The sequence below is a fragment of the Labrus mixtus genome, chromosome 8 (genome assembly GCF_963584025.1).
Source record: "Labrus mixtus chromosome 8, fLabMix1.1, whole genome shotgun sequence".
Classification (NCBI taxonomy): domain Eukaryota; kingdom Metazoa; phylum Chordata; class Actinopteri; order Labriformes; family Labridae; genus Labrus; species Labrus mixtus.
This window is the reverse complement of record NC_083619.1, coordinates 22,065,345-22,088,519: the sequence shown is the minus strand read 5'-3', so window position 1 is coordinate 22,088,519 and position 23,175 is coordinate 22,065,345. Positions and strand designations below refer to the sequence as shown.

Below are 23,175 nucleotides of genomic sequence, written 5' to 3'. Positions count from 1 at the left end.
AACGTTTGACTCATTTAAATCCTGATATGAGGAGTGGGACATGAAGACAAGAAAGAAGCTGCACAGATTAGAAAATCCTCCAGGTCGTCAGATGCAGCTCCAGTCGAAAAGAAAGTAACCGCTGGGCTCAAACTTCATTCATGCGTCTGACTCACCTGTTGTTCCAAATACTGCGGAAGAGGTCCAGGGCTTCCCGTAGCCGGTTGGTGTTGTTGTCTTCCCTTATTACCATGTTGTAGCTGCTGCTGGCCACCACGAAGATGATAGCAGTGACGTCTGTGAGGAGAGCAGAGGAAATACATCAGGAGTGTGTAGGAACAAGCCGAAAAGAAAAGGTAACGTGATGCTACAGAAAAGAAGTACAGCACGGTTATTTACAGAAGAACAAGTAGAAGAAGAAAAGAAAGGTAAGTCTCACCGTTAAAGCACTGGATCCATTTTCTCCTTTCATCTCTCTGGCCTCCAACATCAAACATGCTATGGAGGAGACAGAATTCTGGGTCAGAACAGACACAGCAACACACTCACTTCCGCCCAGTTAGATACACATTATGCTACAGTTCGCTAGCTTGAGAATATTTAGCCTCCAGTTATATATATATAAGTCATCATCCATGCATGTAAAGATGCACATTTTTAGACCATCGATGAAGAACTCTTATCTCTATTGACACTGATCTGCCTTGCAAAAAGAGATCCTGTATCTTAAAGTCTGGACACATACGTAATCAGTCACATGTGAAAAACAGAGTTATTTGTACCCTGTTCAACCCTGGCTGGATGGAAATCATTGAATGAAGTTGAATAATGAAAAATGCACACCCAAAGGGAAGTTATGTCCCAGAGTTTTCACATCAATCATTCAGGATGATATAATTTGATACAAAGGCCCGTTTCAGACGGTAGAATAAGTCTGTTGTGTCCGTGACTGTGGAAATGGGTCATCTCTTCTGACATCATCAAAGCAGTTACAAAACATTTACTCCTTACTTTGACTGGCTGTTCTTTTAACTGCAAAGTGCCGGTAAATGACTCTTGACTTACTCAGAAATCACACCAGTTGGCCACAGGGAGTCTTTCTACGTTTAAGGCACTGAGATGACGTTTTTTTCCCTCAGCTTTCTGCCGCCGAGCTTGTCGGAGTTCGGCGTTTTGTTCTTTGTAATTACAGGCTCTTAACACGAGGCCATGGTAAATATAGCAAAAACACCCAAGAGGGAATTCTTAACTGGGATTGTTTGTGCATGAATGATGCAAGAAGTAGCCACGATCAACAGTTCTCTTAAGAGCGCATCCCCCGCCGTCATATTTGGTGGTATTTTGTTTGCAGAATGGTGGAAAAAGCCCAAGGAGCCCAGTTTTTCAGGAACGAATGAAAGAGTAAGCATAAGTAGTTGAACATGAAAGCACTGATTGGAGAGAGGACATTTCCTTATATGGTCGTTTGATATATTTCGTGTGAAGTGAACACTATTGGGGCAGCGAACTGATTTCCTTTTATGGTTAACACTTATTTGGTTCTTAAAATGTAGTTTCATGAACATGAAAAACTGATTTTTTTAAGGTGATTACTTCGTATTTTGGTTGACCTATCTTTTCTGTGTTTAATTAATGGGTAAAGTGGGATTTCCTGTGTTTGAAAATAAGCATAAATGTAATTCAATTAACCGAACTGATACAAATCAAAAAAACACTTGAGGGCAAGATGCCCGGCTCTGAGAACATCTGATTACTAATGTCTGTAGTTTGTCTTTTCAGGGAATATAGAAACATACTTCAGTTGTAAACAAGCAGTTTCTTTGAGGTGATAACCTCCTTTCCATGAATTGTTGGAAAGGCTGAGGAAAACATTTTTATATTACAAAGAATAGGATGTCGAATATAAATATATAGATAAGTGGTGAGAACATGCCTTCATCATGTGTTTCTATCTGAATAAAAGATGAGCAAGACTTACTGAAAGTTCACTTTGTCTACTTGGAACCTCGTCTCAAAAATCCCTGAAGTTAACACTCGGCAGCGTAGCAGGTCCTGTAAAAAACACAGACAGGATACATCCAGTTCAGTAAAGGGTCCGGCAAGCTGGCTTTAGGAAGTCATTTATAAACTATAAAAACTGAGCACATTAATGAGAGGACTGACCTGGTCTGTGGGTGTGTAGTCGTTCTGTCTTACAGAGTCAATTCTGTCCAGGAAACTGCAAAAAAAAAGAAATAGAGCCGAGGTTAGATTTTGCACCGAGGTTATTTATTCCAGTTCTATGGGCTGCAGAAAACAAATTCAACGATAAACTCACAGCATAAATACTGATTTAAAAAAATATATATTGAATCCAACCAAACAAAATACCAAACAGAGAACCAGAGCTTTTCTTACAGAGAGAATCAGGGCCACGTTCAGGCTACACTAATCCAATCACAGTTTCATCCATCTTTTTAAATATATTTAAAGAAGCTGTTCAAACAAACAACAGTTGTATCAGTTCTTAAAGATATTAGATTCGCTGCATCAGCTAAAACAGTTGTGAGCCACTCAGGATGCTGCAGATGGAGGCCGCCATGTCTGAGTCACTGTAGAGGTTTAGCAGGCCGGTGTTATGGCAGCTTGTTGCCACAAGAGGGCAGGGCTGCTAAGTCTGGGCTATTTTGGTCGTCTCTAACCAGAGTGATTACATAAGGCGGTTATTGTGGAGGTTAGGCAGCTTGCTGTTGCTGTCTCTTCACTACAAAAAGAGCATGTGCAGCAGCAGCAGCAGCAGCAGCCGGGCCCCTGTGAGCCACAGCCGGCTCAGGACACCAAGAGTCGGGGGACAGACAGTCTCACAGATCCCATGATGATCTGGATCACATCATTTATAGACTCCAACTGATCGAGGGGTCAAAATATTCTTAGACTTAATAAACAAAGGTCCATTCAGACACTGAAAACTTAACATCATAGAGGTACATCATTATGCAAAATATCAAGTTTTCCATCTGGGCAAATATACTGCCAATGTTTTTTCCCATTTAACTGGAACTGATCATTAAGTTCTCTCCCTGCATAAATATGCATTGCGCCTTGTTACCTGGACTGACCTACAACAGAAGCAAAAGTGGGACACACCAGAGTTGAAAACTAACATGTGACACATTTTATTCCATATAAAAGAGCTTAATGGTTAGAGGTAGCAGCAAGGAGGTACACCCCTCTTATGCTCCTTCATCCATTCTGTCATTACTAATCAAAAACTGATCAACAACTATGTTGTATTAAGTTACCTCATTATGATAAGAAATATTAGCAGCAGCCTTATTTGTTACAAAGTAATTCATATCTCTATATCTCATACAGACAAAATCCATCTTATCAATACTCTGTACTGATATAATTGTATTGTCCAGACTTATTTTTAACAACAATGGCGAGACTGGTCCTTTTTTTATGACAGCTAATTCAGTAAAAGATACAGCAGAGGAGAAACAGTGTGACATGTGATTCTGGAGGTTACCCAGCATAAAGGTTCAGTTTGTGAGTTAGTCCAGCATGTATGACACAAATGTGGACCAAACAGCCCGTCTCACTGTCCTTCATCTTCCACCCAAACTGTCTGAGTCTCTGGGGTGTCACAAGACATCCATGCTGGCTTCAGCATACCACAAACCTGATGCTCAAGAGATAAGCAGCCCGAGCTAAGAGTTTCTTGGTTTGTTTTAGCCAAGGATCAGGTTGGCAGTTTTTTGTTTTTTAATTCAAGCCAAAAGTAGCACCCCGCACACACTCCAACGTAGAACTAAATAAAATAGAACGAATGCTCTGTTATGAAGCGTTAGATAACAGAGACGGCCCTAATGTGCTATGACAACAATGTTTTCACCACACCGATTTATTTCTTCTGCACGCAGTCCTCACAAAAAGGAGAAGTACGGCTATTTCTGAAAGAGCTTTACACTTTCTCACACAGAGTCCAAATCAAGTCTATGTCTCTCCTGTATCTCCAGATCAAACACACAGTATAGAGACAGGAAGGGAGTAACTGATATCAGGATATGTTATGTCAAATCTTTATTGCCTACCATGGGTGCTGTTTTTAAAATATCATAAAATTACATATGCAACCTCAAAAACTGCTTCTTTATTATTTTAGTGCTCAATAAACCCTTTACTTATTAACTTGACCAGGTATGTGTGCCAGAGGTAAAACCAGTCTGATTAAATCCCAGTGTAGTCCACACCTTGTCTTTGACTCACAACTTGACCTTTTGACTGTTCACTGGTTTGTTATGCAAGAAAGTAAACTGAAGGACCTTTTAGACTTTCAACTTTCTCTGTTCTCTGACCTCTGTGAAAACACCTTCAACCTGAACTTTATATACTAAAGAGGCCCGAGCGGGTGAAACTATAAATATATCACACAAAAGAAGACAAGGTAAGAAAACAAAAAGGATATATTCTGTCTACCACCTACAGTAGATTCAACTCATTGTGACATAATAACTGTTTCTACTAACTATAGAGGGCAGTAATTCCCACCAGCCAGTTGATAGCAACCAAAAGAAGTAGAAAAGGAACAAGACTAAAAGGTTATGTAAACAAAGCAAACAATGCAGGTAAACAAAGTAAACAATGCAGGTAAACAATACTAATCTGTAATGAGGTCAGAAATTATTTTAGAAATGTGTGTTTGGCTTCAGAGGAGTTTTTTTTCCCTGCAATGAATGTGTAAAAATTAGACTTATTTTATGCCCCAGTATGTAAAACTGCATGAGCACATTTTCCCTGTTGGATTGAGGCCTGTGGATAATGGCCATGCTTTCAGACCACTTTCAATGCAGTCAGATGTTACCCAGCATAAAGCTAAAGCTGAAGCTAGCTTTCAGCTACCCTCAGATCAATCCTTTAGGCACAGGCTTTGTGTAACACATGAAGGACAGCAGATAGACATCAAAACTGTTAAAGTTAAGAGTTAAAGCTAATATGCACTTTTTATTTTTTTGTTTATTAACTGCACTACATATTGATATCACAATATTAAACAATGTCATGGCATGTTCTTCTCATACGGTGCAGGGCAGGCCTACACACCTAATTTTACCCCCCAACAATAATGAGTCCACTGATTTTCTTGATAAATCATTTGATGAATCACGGTGATGTCATCAAGCCGCTCATAATATCAGATAATACCTTACAGACATTAAGCCTTTTATCAAATGAAATAAGAAGCAGCAGCACATTTATACCTTAGCGACTGAGCTTAAGAAAAGTTTGGTAATTGGTCAATATCATTTCTTAGAGGTCAACTGAATGATTAGTTGATCACCGTTTGTAACTCTACTAAACATAAAGAGTGCATTTTAATGATAAATTCATGTTAAACAGTGTTTACTAAAAAGGAAAATTGATATGAAAAGACAGCTCTTAAGTCAGCTAAAGTTTTACTTCACAGCCCATATTTAACAAATAACATAAATAATCTTGAAATTGAGTTTCACTCACAAACAAATCTCACCCTGAGCAGACACACACTCACATAAACACACACATACACACACAAAAACCTTCAGCTTTTGCCCCATCACTGCAACAATGTGGGAGTATTTTTAGTCAGCCTTCCTTGCAGAAACAGAGCTAGGTTATAATTACTGAGCACTTTCTGACTGCCATGTGACCGAAAAAACTATCGGTGGAGAACTGGAGAGCCAAATATAGTCGTCATATCCAGGGAGGAAAATAAAAAAGAACAAGGGATAAACTAAATAAATAAAATTAGCGACAGGCCGTTCAGATAATGTTGTATCAAAAGGTTTGGGTGCAGTTTACAGTCCTGGTCGGGTGCTGCAAATAGAAAAGCTGGGGTTCAGGCTTAAGGAAATTTGTGGTGTTGTGTGTTGGTCTGCTCGTATTTCTTCCCACAACTGTTCTGATGTGGTCATTTTGAAAACTTCTGGATTTGAAGCTTCATGCCAGCAATTTTTTCTACTTTGTTTTAGTATGTGTAGAGTATTTATTTCAAATGGCAGTGTTAAAAAGAAAAAAAAAAGTTGTACTCGTACATTTAGGGTACTTTAGAGAACTGAAGTGAAGTTGATCTAAAAATGATCATTATAATTCTAAATATCAGTAATACAACATTTCAACAATAGTTGTACTATGATATATTTAATTGATGAACAACATTTTATATTTTAACTAGGCCTGCACGCTATAATAAAGATATGTGAAATGACAATTCAATATTTTGTTAACAACATGAACACATTTCAAAGAATACACTTTGTAAGTCTATCTGCTGTTCTTCATGTTTTACACATCACCTGTGTATTTGCAGCATGTCCCTCCTGAATCCAAATCAAATCCAAAAGGCCTTTTCCCTTCACATAAATTGGCAGCGATTAATCTGAGGGTGTCTGCTAGCTAACTTGAACTTCATCTGCCTGCATCAGATGATGTGATGAATGGACATTATATTCAGGCCTCTATCCAACAGGTGAAATGTCTGCATGATGATGGAGAATTTTGAGTTCACTTAATGCTCAATGCTGATAAAGATTAAATTGATTATTAATTGTCCTGACGTGCTCTCAATTGTAACTGAAATGACAAACGCCACCAGGTTCATTTTGGGGATTTTTCTTTGTTGGGAGATATTTGTCAACAGTTGCATGAAGCCAGCGGACCTTGTGAAGACTTTTTCAGTTATGAGGTTGTTTTTTCTGTATTAGTAACACATCAAGTGGCACTTTACTGAACCTCTATTTTTTTTCGCCAAAAAAAGAACTTGCACTGGTCATGTGGTACTTGCCTGAAAAAAAAAAAGTGTTTTCAAAGGGGGTATTTTATCCAAACACTTTCAGAAACACTGGTGTGGGGCCATTAATAACTGTTCATACATTTTGGGAAGGTCTGTGCTTTGTTTTTCCACTTAAACACGATAAAATCACATGAATCTAGCATTCATTTCAAATGTAATAAGCCTTCCAATTTTTCATGGCAGGTTGTTTTGTTAATAAGCCAGTTGAATTAACAGAAACAAAATTCCACTACTATCTTGTCTATTACAGTCCCCCTGTTTCTGTCTGCAGGGCTGGGTCGTCTCTGTATTTAGCCAAAACACATTGTACTCGTCCTGCGGGCCAGTCTGTGTTGCTATGTATAGCCTTTGTTTTAGACAGTATCACTTGACTTGGCCTGTGTCTCTGTGTGTCACTGGCCTCATCTTTACATAAAAAAACAGACACGAGCATAAAGCTTCACAGACACACATGCAGCAAGAACTTCACCCCCCCACACACACACACACACACACACACACACACACACACACACACACACAAATATGTCGATGGACAGTAGAGGCAGAGGGGGGGCTTTTCAGGCCCCTGACCCCACATGGATCAGGTCACACGTTGCTAGCAGCCCATTGAGCAGAAAAACAAAAGCAAAAAAGAGGGAATAGGTTGTTAGGACATTAAAAAGCTCCATACCAGGGCTCTGGGGCATTGGTCAACCAGCTCCACAGGGGGCTTCTTTTCCCCAAACAGGCATTCTCAGAGCCACAACAAACAAATAATCACAAAGGCCTAAATACAAATAAACAAATAAAGCAGGCAACTGACAACATTTTCATTCAAATATACAAATTCAAGCGAAACAAACTGTATGACACAAGCAGTAAATGTCCCAACAACAAAGAACCAGTTTTGCACATGTGCAAAAAAAGTAAAATTTTCTGCAACAACGCTGGAACGAAGTCTCTAAAAGAAAAAAAAAAGAAAAAGTCCCCTCTAACACACAGGCAACCTTCACACCAGCCAACAGCACCCAGCTTCATGTGCTCATTTGATAATTGGGTTGACTTTTTACAAATAGTGGACCATCTTTAATTAGCAGTGCACAGAATCCGATCAATAGTTTCCATATTTTGAGCCGCTCAGGCCAGCATAATGGACTTTCACTTTAGACTCCAACTGACCAGTGACAGCACTTTGAAACTCACTGCTAGACACGTCAGCAACCACAGCAACACACTGTCTACGACTGGGAAAGCTTCATTTGAATGCTTTGGTATGCACACACTTTTTTTTTCAAACTTTTTTTTTTTTTTTTTTTTTTTATGATAATGATACCTTATACTTGATTTAAGTTGAATAACATCTGTTTTAAAGTGCATTCATTTGTCTTGTTTGGCACTTGAAGCTGTATGTCTTTGATTACAGGTGCTATACAAATGAAGCTTATTTTTGAACATTATTATTAATGAAGAGATAGAGCACCACCCTTATTTACTCATGGTTCATTGACGGAAAATTGTCACCAAACAGCATCAATGGAAAACACTTCTTGACAAACTAACAAATCTCCATGAAGTGCAGAAGCTTGTTACTAAACTTGACACTAAACAAATAGACTTCAAACTAAAACGACAAAAAGGTTTTCAAATCTTGGATAAAGGGCCGCACAGAACAAAAACTGTATATGAATCTTATTAAGAAAAAAATTGAGAAAATGTTTTTTTTTAATTAAGTGCAATACAACTTCTCAGAAGCCAAATATATTCTGTTTTCAAAAAATAAAGAAGATTAACACTGGAGAAGCTGGAACAAAATAGTTCCTATTAAATGCTCCCTCCATGAATGTATGAGTTCAATGACCATTCATTCCTTACACTTCAAGTCTATCCAAATATGATCACATTATTACTTTTCCATCATGTCTGACCTTTCTTCAATTCCAAAATACATCCAGATATCCAACAAAACATCAGCTGCAGAATACAACTTTTGACAGAACAGCTGTTTCATTACGACACACTGAGATGTGTGTGCAGCAGCAGCAGCAGGCGGAGAGAGTGAAGGTGGAGCTGTGCAAGATCCCGGGTCACCTGGTGGAAAGATCTGAGCCCCGGGTTCAACTCATCCATCCAAACAGGAACACTGTGCAGTTTGGGAGATGGATCTGAAACTAGACAAATCCATCAACAGCTCAGTGGGTACTTCCTAAATATAGGAGCAAGAACAGGAGACACTCCTGAAAGTCAAACCAAATCTTGTGTAAACAACAGCGCCTGCTTTATCTCAAGGCTGCAAAATTGCCTTCCAGGGCCGCATCAAGTCGAGGTTTTGAAAGGTGTTGTATAAAAATGTAAAATACATTGTAACGCTCTTTTGTCTCTGCTTAGTGTCTACCACTACATTACCTTGGCTTAAAATAGACTCGGCCCTAAAAATTCAAGCTACAATGGAAAAATGGCGGCTCTTTCAGGTCCATGAGGAGCTCTCAGTACAGTTCTCATAGTTAAATCGACTCATGGCTTGCTCTAAATAATACTGAAGCCCAACATCGATGCATTATCTGTCAGCTACTAAATTAGTCTGCACCAAAAATAGAAAAAGCAAGTAAAAATAGTCTAATCAACAATATCGAGCAGGTTTGAATTCTCTCGGCCGTAAACAACCACAGCCCTCCATGTCAGATTAGATGTTCCATTTGGAAGTCGACCAGTGACCCATTGAAAATGAGCTTTTCCTCTTTTCTCCTAATCAAGTCAATAACCAATGACTAATATCAGACAAAGAAACTTTACATTATCAGTGTAGCTTGCATACGCCTAAACATAGCCATGGTGCTAAAGAAGGCAAAATGATCTATGTAAAAAGCCAAAATCCTCTCTATTCTTATTTAACATTTATACGTCTCTGCTTGAAATCCAGGAAACAGATCTCCAGCAGTTGAGGCCTGTGTGCTGTTTGTGTAGTTCACAATCTGGCCTCTGGGTGGCATCCCTCCGCTCCTGCTGCACACAAGCCTCTCTCTTCCTCACTGACCCTGCCTGCTTTTAGCAGCTGGGTTCCCATGGCAACCCCAGTCAGTCCATACCACTCCTCTCTTCCTCTCTCCCTCTCTCCCTCTCTCACTGTCTCTTCCTAAGCCAGGCCACACTTACATCTCTCCATTCCCAGACTCTCCCATACATCAACACAAAGCAGGAGGGTGCTCTGTGCTAGCTTTCTGCACGGTATGTGTGTCATTGTGCGTATGTCAGCGTGCATGTGTGTGTGTGTGTGTGTGTGTGTGTGTGTGTGTGTGTGTGTGTGTGTGTGTGAGTGTTTTAGTTAGTATGTTTGACAGCTTATGTTAAAGTGTGTCTCAAGCTCAAGTTCTGGAAAGACGAGGAGGAGTGTTATTTGTAGTGTGCACTAAGTTTCTGTGTTCTACAGACATTTCCTGTCAGATGCAGAGCTGGTAGTGATGAATTAAATGCACAGATGACTGGTAAGGTATTTGCATGGAGCAGTCAAAAGCAGCCCTTTGAAGTGGGTCTGGTCACGTTTATACACAAAAGGAAATGACACTTTTAGCAAAGTGGAGACTTAAGATGTTGAGTAACAATCCTCTTTGGAGGATGCAAAACGCACATCTGCTAACCCCCAAAATACAGAAAAAAGGCCGGCTGACAAGTAGACTCAGCCATTTTGAGTAATTTCATGTGTTGTGGTGATAAAAAGAATATATGTATGGGGTAGTGAGTGATATACAGGTGAGCGCTACATAGTGAGGGGCCTCACACAGGTCCACAACTCTGTATGACAAATCTGTTGTAGAAATACCTAAATATTTAGATTTTGTTCTTCAATTCCAGTTCAAATGAAATGATATGTCAACTTTCTGAATATACCAGCCTAAAAGTGTCAAAGGTTTTCTGTGTTAGCAAAATGAAATGAAAAGCATAATTATCCTTAGCATCTGATAGGTCAACAACAGTGACTTAACCATGAGAGCTGTATCTTTTTGATGCACAGGGTAACTAGTATGCAGCTGGTGTAGTAAACATTTTCAGCAAATTCCAACACAGAGTTGTAGTTCAAATTAGTAGTGACATATTTCATTTTCAAATAACTGGTGAATCCCTTTCATGTGAAGTAGGAAGAACCCTTCACAATCTCAAGCTCACCAAATTTTAGTCGACAACTCGATAGAACAGCCAAAGCGTAATATAACCTTGCAGTTGAAATAAGAAAAAAAGGTTTGGTCCTTCCGCTTGAAAAATAACTTAACTGATTTGTTTTTTTTCTGTTGGTCCCAAAAGGGATCATTGAACTTGTTTAAGCTCAGGTGTTTGGACACTGAAAGACAAGCGAGCAGTTAAATTCAGTAAGTGCATTACTCCATTGTTTAATTTTGCTGCTATAAAAACTCATCAGGTGTGGACGAGAATTAAATGTCTAAATAAATATTGCTTTAGGGTAAAGTGTCAATCTAAAAAAAACACAACAGCATGCAGAGAGGAATCGGATGTTCCCCTTAAAAAGGCATATTCCTTTGTCAGGACACCTGAGAAACTTAGGAAAGACTACAACCGTAAATTGCCAACCAAATCACTGAACCTTGGCTAGTGCTGGAGCTAAGTTAGCCTCCGTGCTACCTGCTCCAGCCTGGCCTGATGAAAAAGCCAACAGCTCAGGCTGTCTAGTCAAACAAACCACTGTGACAGAAAAATATTAAAGGTTTCTATAAATAAAAAAGTCCCCTTCTGACCACATTCCACAGGAGGTGAAAGTTGAGACTTGTTTGACTAGCAGACGAGAGGGAACCTTTTACCTGGGTGTGGCTGGACACAGCTAACTGCTAGGCTCAATGCTAGCTGGGGCCTAAAGGCTAAACAACCTAAGTTACAGCTACAGCACACACACTCTGAGCAGGCGCTGAGGGCTTGAAGGGCCCATGTGACACAAAACATGCTAATATCGATGCTAAACACATGTGGTCATGTGCTTTTTGATGGATTTTGCACAGCTCCAAGTGTGCTGCTGCTCACTCTGATAGGCTAGCTCGGCAGCAGCAGGGACAGTGTGGAGTTGGGAGCCCTTGTCATGATTCGACAGCAAAATGTCTCCTCATGTGTCAAACCCCACTTTGATTAATTCAGCCCCCCACCCCCACAAACCCCCTTCTCTAGCAGTGGCAGAAATGTTTTATCTGTGAGTCTGTGTTTCTGTGGAATAGAGGGAGACAGAGCGAGCAGGAAAGCAAATGGGGGCCTTCGTAGAGTCAGAATGACTTTTTTTTATGTCATGGCATTAGAAGAGGAGAAGGTATGGCGAGGCAGCGTGTTGTCGTTCACACACACACTCACAAAATCAACACAGAGGCGTTTTGTGTCTCACCTTCTGCTACTGACCTTCCCTTTGTTTACAGCGCATTGCCGGGATACTCCCTTTGATTCGGCTGCGCACACGTGACCCTCCGCCAGTTTCTGCTCTGCAGTGCTGCTGCTAAAAATAGCCTCAGCTTGCCCTGGCTCCACAGCTAGTTTACATAAGCTCTGAGGGGGGTGGGGGTGGGAGGGGGTATGGGGGGGTAGATGGGGAGAAGAAGGAGCGAAGGGAGGGTGGGGGGGGGCTCAGTAAAGAGAGAGAGAGAGAGAGAGAGAGAGAGAGAGAGAGAGAGAGAGAGAGAGAGAGAGAGAGAGAGAGAGCGCGAGAGAGCGCGAGAGAGAGCGAGAGAGAGGAAGAGAGCAGAGAGCAGGAGGAGGAGGGGGGTCTATGGACGACCATTCCACAATCTCTGAGCAGGGAACCTGCAGCGCCACTGCTGTCCTCCAGCAGTCTGTGCCTTTACATTCCTGGTCAACAGCAGGCTGCGTGTGTGTGTGTGTGTGTGTGTGTGTGTGTGTGTGTGTGTGTGTGTGTAAGAGAGAGAGAGAGAGAGAGAGAGAGAGAGAGAGCGAGCGAGAGCGAGAGGGAAAGGTATGTGTGTGTTAGCGACTGTATGTGTGTGTAATCGGCAGACAGTAACAGACTCGCAGATATCCGCCATTCACCAGCCTCGCTCTGTGTGTGTGTGTGTGTGTGTGTCTGTCTGTCTGTCCTTTAAAATGGACGCACATTTTAACCCAAAAATAAAAATCTATTTATAGACACGATTCCCCTTCTTTAAAGAGGAACATGAATTTCCAGTTTTTTCTCAGTCGCACAAAAGTCAAACATCAAGAAGACACAACTAACAATTAGCACAAACAATGTAAAATGATCCAATTTAGCTAATTTTGCTCAACATGCATCCATGATACAGTCATTTATTTTCATTTTCAATACTTACTAAAGCAGATTTTTACTGCTTTGATGTGTGATTTAACTCATTGACTAAACCACACAGGCTGTTAGAGCCTCTGGTCTCTAGTAACAAAATAAAAACACACTGGTGATGTAGCTAATCTTGTGACATCTAGCATGCTATGCTAGGCAGCTTTAGGCTTTTTTAATTGCTTCCAAATGCTCGGCTAGCCAAGAGTTCTTTCTCCACAGACCCCACATCTCCAACTTTAAATATCAAAGATATTTAGAAAACACTAATCGTATGGATAGAATGTGACATTAAAAGTTACAGAATCACAGGCTATACAGGGAATGCTTTCTCGTGTGTTCTGCAACATCTTCACTGCAGTCGCTGCCTGGTCTCAAGAGAGGACCAAAAAGAACGACAGAAAGAGAGAGGGGGAGCACAGGGGACAGTGAGGGAGAAAGAGGGACAGAGAGAGAGAGTCCCACAGGGGGCTCTAGCAACCTTAAGGACAGTGGTTTGTGTAGATGGAATCCTGCTGAGCTTCAAGTAGATCAGATCCTACAGTTCAGCTCAAAACCACTCCTTCCTTTTCCTCGAAAATCACGCACACAAACACACATCTACAAACGCGCAAACATATTCACACGCGCACACACACCCATTCATAGTGCCCCCTTTGATTATTTCTCAGTCAGCTGACAGCAGGGTCATCTGATTTTAGCAAGCGACACAAAGGTTTTTGTTAATCTGGATTAAGGTCTTTATGAAGAAAGCATTTATTTACAATTATTTCCTTACAATTATAATTGGAACATCGCTACAGAAAACATCTGAGTTAAGATCATCTTTTATAAAAGCTTGAGGCAGGGACACAGAATTATCTAGAAATAGAAACAGACATTCAACAAATTGAACCGAAACCATTTAGGCTATTTTTAAGAGCTTGTTTACTGAAAGTGGCTGAAGCAGTCAACAACATACAAGAAAGCGCAAACTGAAAAATAGCACATTAATAGTTCCAAATGCAAACAACAGAAAAGGTCTGAATCAAATTGTGCTGTTAGGAAAAAGAAAAACAGGGTTTTTACTATATTTACACAATGTGTTTTGTAATGTGTTTTGTAACATTGTGTGGCTTATAAAGCAAGTTGTTGTGCTGCAACATTATCTGGGATATTTCGTTTTTAAGGCTGAATATTTAGTACTTGAACCGAAATCCCGCCAAACTTGTAAAAATTATGTCTAACGGATATGTAGGATCCTTCTTGTGCATCAAGATACATTTATTGAGCCTACAGTAGGTGCCGTCGACCGATAATCGACCTGGCCGATTATCAGGGGCCAATATTGGGAATTTGGCCGGTCATCTGTATCAGCGTTTTATTTGATCTATTGTCGAAATAATTAATTATAAAGTGTGCTACTCAGGCTCCACTGCAGGTGTGTCTTCCCCTCTGGGTCTGTTTTCACTCACCACTCTGTCTCACCTAATGTTCCACCCACAACACTATCTCATTGGCTAGATGTCACACAAGTAATAGCCAATCAAGACTGAAGCCCTGGTGCCACTGACATGCACAGAGACGAGAGCAGCCTGGAGCAGGAGGAGCGTCTCCGGTTTATCATTTAAACAAAGTCTTTTGTTGGAGTTTGTAATATTCCAAATTCTGAATTTAGACAGAAAGTTTTTCATTTTTAATGTAACTGGATATCGGTTCCAAATATCGGTCTCATGAACTAACTGGTAACGGTATCGGCCCTGAATAATGAATATCAGTCGACCCCTAGCCTACAGACTCTCATACCGTCTCAGCTCCATGTATTTTAGAAGAGTACTTTCAGATTTTGTAATCAAACTATAAACGGTCTTAACTGCACAGAAAAAACAACATGAAGGTTTAACAGGTCAGACATGTTTCTCTGACTACAGAGACAAACATCCTTGTAGCAAATCATACTCGTGTTTCAAAAGTAACCTTTGTGAAAACGTTACAACACTGAGTTATGAGCGCACACAACAAAGCCTCTTCCCCTCCTGTTAAATGGTGTACCAAAATCAGTTAAAACATTAGAAATAAAACATATTATTGGTGACAGAAAAAAGGCTGCAGTGACATGCAGCCGGAGTAAAAATATCGCTCTCTCGGGCTCTTTCCTGAACAGAAGAGGCTCCTCATTGAGGAGAGCCACTGTTTGCAAAGCGTAGCCCCTCTGTTTCTGTAGGCCCTTCAGGGGCCGGGGCTGGCTGACAATGCTGGCCATTCTTAGTACTTTACTGCCTCAGATGACTGTGTCAGTGGCCCCAAGGCTGGTGACAGAGTCCCGTGACCAGCACTACACCCCAGCCCCAACCTCAGCCCAGGCCTAGGCCGAGAACCAGACCCAGCCTGGGATATGTCTATGCACAGTCCCATCTCCATGACCCCAAGATCACGGTGCACCCAGCTTTTCCTCTCCATACTGAACCAGCATTACATGCTTAAGTAATATATGATGATCACTGCAAACTTTAACATCTGAGATGAATTAAGTTTTATTTGGCAAACAAAACTGAATCAATCTGAAGAATTTCTTAAACCCTGAGAACAGGAGAGGAATATTTTTGAGTATTTTGTTTTGTAAGTTTTGTTCAATGTTCCGAATTAAGAATCACAAGACCTTTTTTATGTGAGCAATATCTTTCTTTAATGGTAAGAAGGAATAAAAGCAGTGCTAAATTCCTAACAATCTGTATTCAAACGCATTATTTTATTGATAAGACAAAAGTCATCCATAAATTTAGAAAATAAAATGCAAATAATTTCATTTAAATCATTGAATGCATATGCCCATTATTTTTTGCATGTTTCATTTTCTGAGTTCAAACAGGTGTTAGAAAAGGTAGGTATGATTCTTTGGAAAATGTGTGATGATGAAACCCTTTTTCCAATTCATCCCGTACAGCTCACACTTTTTTTTCAGTATTTCATATTTTTCTGTTTCTATTTAATCCTTGCTGAAGTATAATGTGTGTCTTTTTCCTAAAATGTGTAATAACCATAGATTTCAATCTGATATTTTTACTGGTGTTCCCGCGGCGTGCTAGATTGTAATGCCAGCGCAGCTTCTCCTCATCAACATATTATACAAAACACTGCAAAAAACAACCACAAAGCGGATTTTTCTGCACCAGCATTGTTTTTTGTTCTTGTAAATTTCCACCAGGAGCAGGTTGGGGAAATACAAATGGGAATTTTGTTGTCGTCTTGCAAATAGTGACCCTCCATGACATACAACCTATAAAAACTAATAGATTTTAACTAACATGTCTTTAAATAGATTTTTTTATTTTCAAGGTTTTTAGTGTATGATCTGGTATGTTTTGAATTCATGCATGTATTTACTGTTTTGTCTGGTGTTGTTACCATAAACTCCACACACGGGATTGTGTAGAAAAATAACTGAAAAGGATGATCGTTGAATTAAAAAAAAATGGTGCACAAAAAGGAAAGAGAAAGTACAATGAGAAAGGCAGGTATGGCTGCAAAAAGCAACTTTATGAATAATACTGTATATCATTGCCCATTACATAGCTAGTTCCTGAAATCCTGAAGATATACAGTTTACCATCACAAATGACAAAGACTGGAAAATGGTCAAGTTTAGCATTTTTGGTTCAAAAGTGAATTGAACAATGGATTGTAAAGGTAATTTGTTACAAATAATTGTGCTATTGATCAACTGATCAATTAGTAGTGTAATACGCTGCCCTTTAACGGCGAGCCTGTGCAACATGAAGCTGATTAAACTTGTCTTAATCACTTAACAATGAAAAACAAATTCATAAACTACAATATCAAGAATGCATCGTGGCTTAGGCAAAAAAAAATCATTGCAACATATTTCTCAAATAGGCAGTGGTCTTTTTAGCCATGCTGATCAAAGGGAGACAAAAGTTGGCCACACAATACGCATTGAGGTTCATCATTTTCAGATTACAATGAAAATGAAATAGAAATATTCAGGTTCAGGGTATTGCTTAGCCATTTCATAGCCTCAATTTTAAGTCGCACAGTTATACATCATGCTGATCTCCTCTGGGCCCTTCCTTGCTGCTACAGCCTGCCTCTACTGCAACATATCTCACCAACACAGGGAGAGCTCCATAGCAGTCCAGACAGCATCTAACATGGGGTAACAGTCAACCACTAAGGCCGGTTTTCATAATATATCATTTATAGTACAACCTAAGCATGTCAATTGTGTCATATTTGCTATGAGACTGCAAAAATCGTTAAAAAAATAGGGAAAAAAATGAACTAGCAGCAGGCCTGGAAGTTCGGATTTGTTAGCGTGTGAAAGTGTTTGATTTTGCCGTTGACACATCCAAGGCATTGCAATGGAACCAGCCCGCCGCTGCTGAAAATAGCTCATAATCAATCAACTGGCAGACACATATCTGTGCTCTTAAAACGTATAAATGTGCAATGCAGAGGGCAGATCAATGGGTGACAGGATTCCAAAAGCATCAATATGGACATGCTCTTTGGCATAACAAACACTCCCCATCAGCACATACTTATTTCCTGTGCCTTTGTCCGATGGGTCGTCCGGCGTTAGGCCTGCTGGAAAAAATATCTGCCAGAGCAGCAAGGTCTGTGAAGGACACCACAAACCAACAAATCTAAATATTGAACAAATTCCCCTTCAGATGCGAACTTGTTTGGTGGATTTTAAGACAATATTTCTATTATGTTTCACTGTTAGCATGTAAGGTCAGTGCCTGTCAGTCTGTTCCTCCCACAAACAGCCACACGCAGGCCAACTTCCTCTTTAATTCACTGTATTTGTGAGTGAAAGCCCTTTTTAATTCCAAGGCATTAGCCTAAAACAATAACACAAGTCTGTGGAACTTCTATACAATAATGAATGAGAGCAGGTGTAAGAAAACATGTAAAAGATCAAATGAAAGCCTACCTCTGGTGTGACTTCCTGGTCTAATTCAAAAGTAGCTTTCACTGAGAAGAAGGCCTGCGCTAACAGACAAACACGCCTTTTCTCCACTTAGAAAAATGGGTAAAAATCAAAACAGACATTTTCTCCAGCAATATTATATTTGTTTAAAAACAGCCCAGTCCAAAGTTATGAACTCTGCTCCCTAACTTTTAACCCAGTTGATTGCTGAAGCCGTCTATCACTGCTACTTCCAAGTAAGAGAATGATGTAATTGAATTTAACTTTCCAACAATAGGTGTGTGTGTGTGTGTGTGTGTGTGTATAGTAAATTTTGTGTTTGGCACCTTTACACACAGAAAGGTCTTCTGCCATGTAGGACAGAGTATCTACCATTCATGCCCTCCATCCACATAGATCATACAAAGGTCAAAACAGAGAGGAAGTAAGTGAGAGGCCACGCAGTCTGACACATTCCAAACATCAATCAAACACAATGATAATACAGGCACATTGTGATGTTTCAGCTACACAGTGAGATTAACTAATTATATGACCATATAACATATACATTTAATGTTATTTTTCACCAGTACTGATCACATAATCCAGTGTTTCCCCTAGGTTTACAGCGTTTGGGCGGGCGGGCGGGCGGGGGGGGGGGGGGGGGGGGGGTGTCAGTTTACTACTGACGAGAAATAGGACAAAATCAAAATCAATTGAACCACCATTTAACACATCAAGTTAAAGGGCCAAATTTCTTCGAAAACAGAATTGAAATGGCTGTTTGAACAGTGAACAACATGAAGCTGTGACTTATTTAATTTCAACCTTTAACCTGGAGAAACATACAATAGTTAACAAGCTTTTAACCAATCAAAAATAGCAACATAACAGCCAGAGAAACAGTGAAAATAAGAATCATGATATTGAAGAGGAGAGGCATTAAAACAGAAGATTAAGGAAATAATAGATTAAAAAAAGCAGCTACGAAGATCAGATGTAAAATAACTTCAAAGCCAAATGTGTTGGCAAATGACAGTGTGACGATAAAAGGTATATTGACCAAGATCGAATCCTACTTGTTCCAATCTCAATTTATATACTAGAGGCGTAAGAAATATCTATACACATGGGAATCTCGTGGCTGTATTATGTTTTGTGATCCTTGTCTTGTGTTTAAATCCCTGACCACATGATAGAAGTGTTGTAATCTTTAGCTATTCGATTCTTCCACTCCATAACAGCATAAACGAAGACAGGATGAAGTTTGGACATACTGCTAGCATAAACACAAAGAACGCAGGCCAATGAAACCGTCATGAAAGAGAGATTTATATCACTTTGCTTTAATTTCATTATAAATCTGAATATATTCAGGTGTAGCCCCTGTACTTAACACATCACCAGATTCTTATAATACACAGCCCTTGTTGTAATACACAGCCATATCAAATACTGTATGCTTTTCATGGTCTTCATTTTGCTCTGTTAATGTTTACTCATGTCACAGGACAGCTGTATTATCAGTGCCTCAGCTAGTTGCAAGCATCAGTGGTTCCAGTTGTTACAGTACAGAATATATTCTTCTGATTTCAACAGAAGAACAAGGACATCCAGGATAAAAGTTTGAAATGTTTACGATTGTGGGATATGATGTGGTATCATTATGAGACTGGATTATTGACTAAAATAAACACACGATGCTTTTTTACATATTGTGCAGCCGCACTGCAAACAGACACAGACTGACTCAGAGCAGCAAAGACAAACACAGGCCTTGGACTGTAACAGCTCCACCTTACAGCTTCATGTGACTCTCCAACCATCACCTGACTGTCTCTCTTCTCTCTATGGAAGCAGCTTTCAGGCAGGGCAACTGAGAAAGACCTGACCCCAAGTTAAATTTATGTTCAAGGAACGGAAGATATTCAGGAAAAGAGTAAAGAGGCTGTTTTTCTACGTGCCATACCATCTTTAAAATATCTTAACCCTACACCCATAGCACAGGCTCATAGATTGCTGAAAACAACAACACAGTATCCCCAGTCAATGATAAAGTGTGCCTTTGACCGTAGGCCTGAGAGATAAAGGGAGCCAACCTTTGGGATGGGAGGGGACAACTTCCAGTGGGCTACACTCCTGTTTGAAACATGTATGTCCTCATATTTACATGTGAATCCAGAAGTGAGTCAGAGAGGAAGTAGAGGGAGAGCACTGTAATCAGTAAGTTACTTTGCATACCCAAACAGCCTTTTACAGGCAAATAGGGGCTCCTTCACTGTGTACAACCAGCACCCAAAAGGTGGCCGGAGGACCTGTAGGAGCCCACCAAACAATCAGGGGCATCAGTTTCTACTCCTTGCCACACATGCAGTTATCAGTATGACCTAACTGCAGTATCTGGAGTGCAATTGTATAATAAAGATTGTAGCCACAATTTAATCATGACCTACATAACTTTTATGCAGCCTTAGAGACATTAAAATAGACTGGACAAGTAAGTTGTTACCATCATTGAAACTCAAATTACAGCATGATTACACCTGTTTGTAAACTAATATAACATCAGCAGCACAATTCCAATGAATTTAACAATCAGGCATTTTAACGCAGTCCAAACAAGGCTTTGCATATTGCCATGGCGACACCATACAAGCAGTCATGAGGAGATATATGTAGAATTTTCCAAAGTACTAACACAACTGCTGCTTGCCTTGCCACACCCAGAGTAAACATATCTCAGCCCTATTCATATATGACATGACACCAGCACACACCACAGAGCTTTCAGCCTTTAAACACGACATGCAGAGAACAGACAAAGCGGGAATGTGACAATAGTTCACAGGCTGTAAAAAAAAAAAGAAAGAAAGAAAAAAAAAAGAGCCAACTTGTCTTTTTCTCATTTTATCATAGCTGCAGAAGTTACTGACTATGTTATGCATGTAGCTGTGAACATTTCTTTTAAACCTGAAAAGTTCCAAGGCTAAAACTCATCCAACAAAATGTCTTTAAAGTTTTTGAACTCACTATTGTGCACAGTCGATGAGCTGGTACTCATTGGACCTCTCAAAGCACGCCTTCACTCCTTCGTCGTCCCACAGCTTCTTTGCATGATCAAAGAACTCCTACAGAAAAGACAAAAAAAATATTTTAAAATGTACAACACACAATAACATTTATTTAACAACAAAATAGATCTAACAATCTTTGAGCACAGCGTCATGATGGGAGGGCCAGGGGTCTTGAATTCATTCATACAAGGTCCTTTCATACTTGCACAGAATTCCTGAAAACTTCCTGAAATGTTCAGGGGGAGCTTCATGTGTGAACACGGACAGATTTTTTCACTATGTTCTCTGTGACAGTATGTTCTTCTCTGCTCTTTTGTTGATATTGTGAACGTGTCGAATTACAAATAGCATTGATATTATAGAAATACATAAAGCTAACATTGTCATTATAGCATTGTAGCTTTATCTGTTACTTCTGTGTCTCTTTTTTCCAATATGTCCTGGCTCCTGAGATCCCCTCTAGACAGAGACAGTCTCCTGCTGTGAGGTGCATATGTGAACAAGCAACTCAGGAGGATTTCAGGGGCAGTCTGCCTGATATTTTGCATATAGCTGTTAGCACAGATGCATCCTGAAAATGTCTACGACAATTTCAGAGGAAAACTGCTCCTGAAATTCTCTTGACCTGGCTGTTCACATATGCATGTGGGAGGGTCTCCTCAGGTAAGACATGACAAAAAAACTGACACGGAAGTGATGGAGGAAGCATCAGAGGCCACAATACGATACTATAATGGGAATATTTGCCTTCGCATCAATGCTGCGAGGAGTTCAACTGAATCACGATATCATCATCAACCTTTATTTAAGTTCTCGGAGAGATCATTGTGGGTGACCCTCATTTACAATGATGCAGAGAACAAAAGAGCGTAGAAGAACATACTTGAGAACAGAGAACATTACGCAGCCATTTAATTACGTGCACGGAGATCGTAGCATGCATACAGTCTGTGCACTGTATATCAGGATATAAACTTCACCACCCCCTCCCACTAACGCTAGTTCTCTGGATAATACCCTGCTGCGTTCTTACTTCTGCCCACCTGGACTTGCTGCAGAAAACATACAAGAGGTGTGGCAGGAGAAACTCCAGGTGAAAGCCCTATATGTGAAAAAGGCTACATATTCAGCGGAAGCAAATTGTATGTGGGAAACACACATAAAACCAAGCTGTAAACTCTTTAAAGTTTAGTCCTGCTCTTAATTATATGTAAAGAAAATATATAAAACAATATGTTCAAGTGTTAACATTTACCTTCCTTGTACTTAAGCATCCATCCGTGTCCACTTATTCAAATTTTACAGCAGAACTAAGGTAAGCACAGGTGGCTTGGCCTTGTGTTCAGAAAGTTTCAACAGAGTCAACGTAAATATATTTCTTTTACATTTAAAAACAACATAGGCTGACCAGAGTACTTATTATAGACCGAGGCAAACAAATAATTAACCAAAAGCAACAAGCAGCATAAATCACTAACAGGAAATCAAATAGATTTTGTAAGCAGTGCCAGCCTTTTACTTTTACTGTAATTTTAAAATGATGTGCCTGTTGGCCAAGTAGATAGGTTGTGCTCCCCATGTACAGAGGTTGCACTCCTTGTAGTGGACGGCCCCCGATTGACTCTGATTCTCTCGGCCCCTTTTCCCACATATCATTCTCCACACTCTCCTCACAATTTTCTTCTCCATCCTATGTCCTGTCCTCCAAAGTAAAAGGTTCAAAAAAGGCAGATTAGAGCTGATGCTGCATAGATGTACAACGCAGCCGATTGTCTATACTGATGTATTTTTTGTCTGTTTTTCAAACACACTGTGTGATTGGATGAATTTAAATTGTTGTTAGTTGGCCACCCCCCTCTTGGAATGTCACTGGAACATGTCTTGAAAAACATCATGTACCTGATCTTTCTTAGAGACAATAGTGAGTATCTTACACATAGTGACAAGTTCTTTCATGTTTTACCTTAAAAAGGAATCCCACATGGCACCTGTTGCACATCATGCCAGTGTGCCCAATAGAACAAAAAACAAGTTCTCTGAGTCAGCTTTTAGGTTTACTAGCTTGACTGACACATTGGTGCACCCCTAAAATAAATGACCTGTAGTTCGAAAAAATGGACAA

The 23,175-nt window shown here is 40.0% G+C and overlaps 1 protein-coding gene across 5 annotated transcripts in view; it reads right to left on the bottom strand.

The window, feature by feature from the left end:
• LOC132979404 (guanine nucleotide-binding protein G(olf) subunit alpha) overlaps positions 1-23,175 on the bottom strand; it is a 54,273-nt gene that overhangs the window by 4,339 nt on the left and 26,759 nt on the right. For all 5 annotated transcript variants that reach the window (XM_061045164.1, XM_061045166.1, XM_061045167.1 and 2 more), the window contains exons 5-9: positions 21,010-21,107; positions 2,143-2,197; positions 1,958-2,031; positions 419-477; positions 156-276 (exon numbers count right to left, since the gene is read on the bottom strand). In XM_061045164.1, coding sequence (XP_060901147.1) covers positions 156-276; positions 419-477; positions 1,958-2,031; positions 2,143-2,197; positions 21,010-21,107 — 407 coding nt within the window. The remainder of the gene's footprint in view (positions 1-155; positions 277-418; positions 478-1,957; positions 2,032-2,142; positions 2,198-21,009; positions 21,108-23,175) is intronic.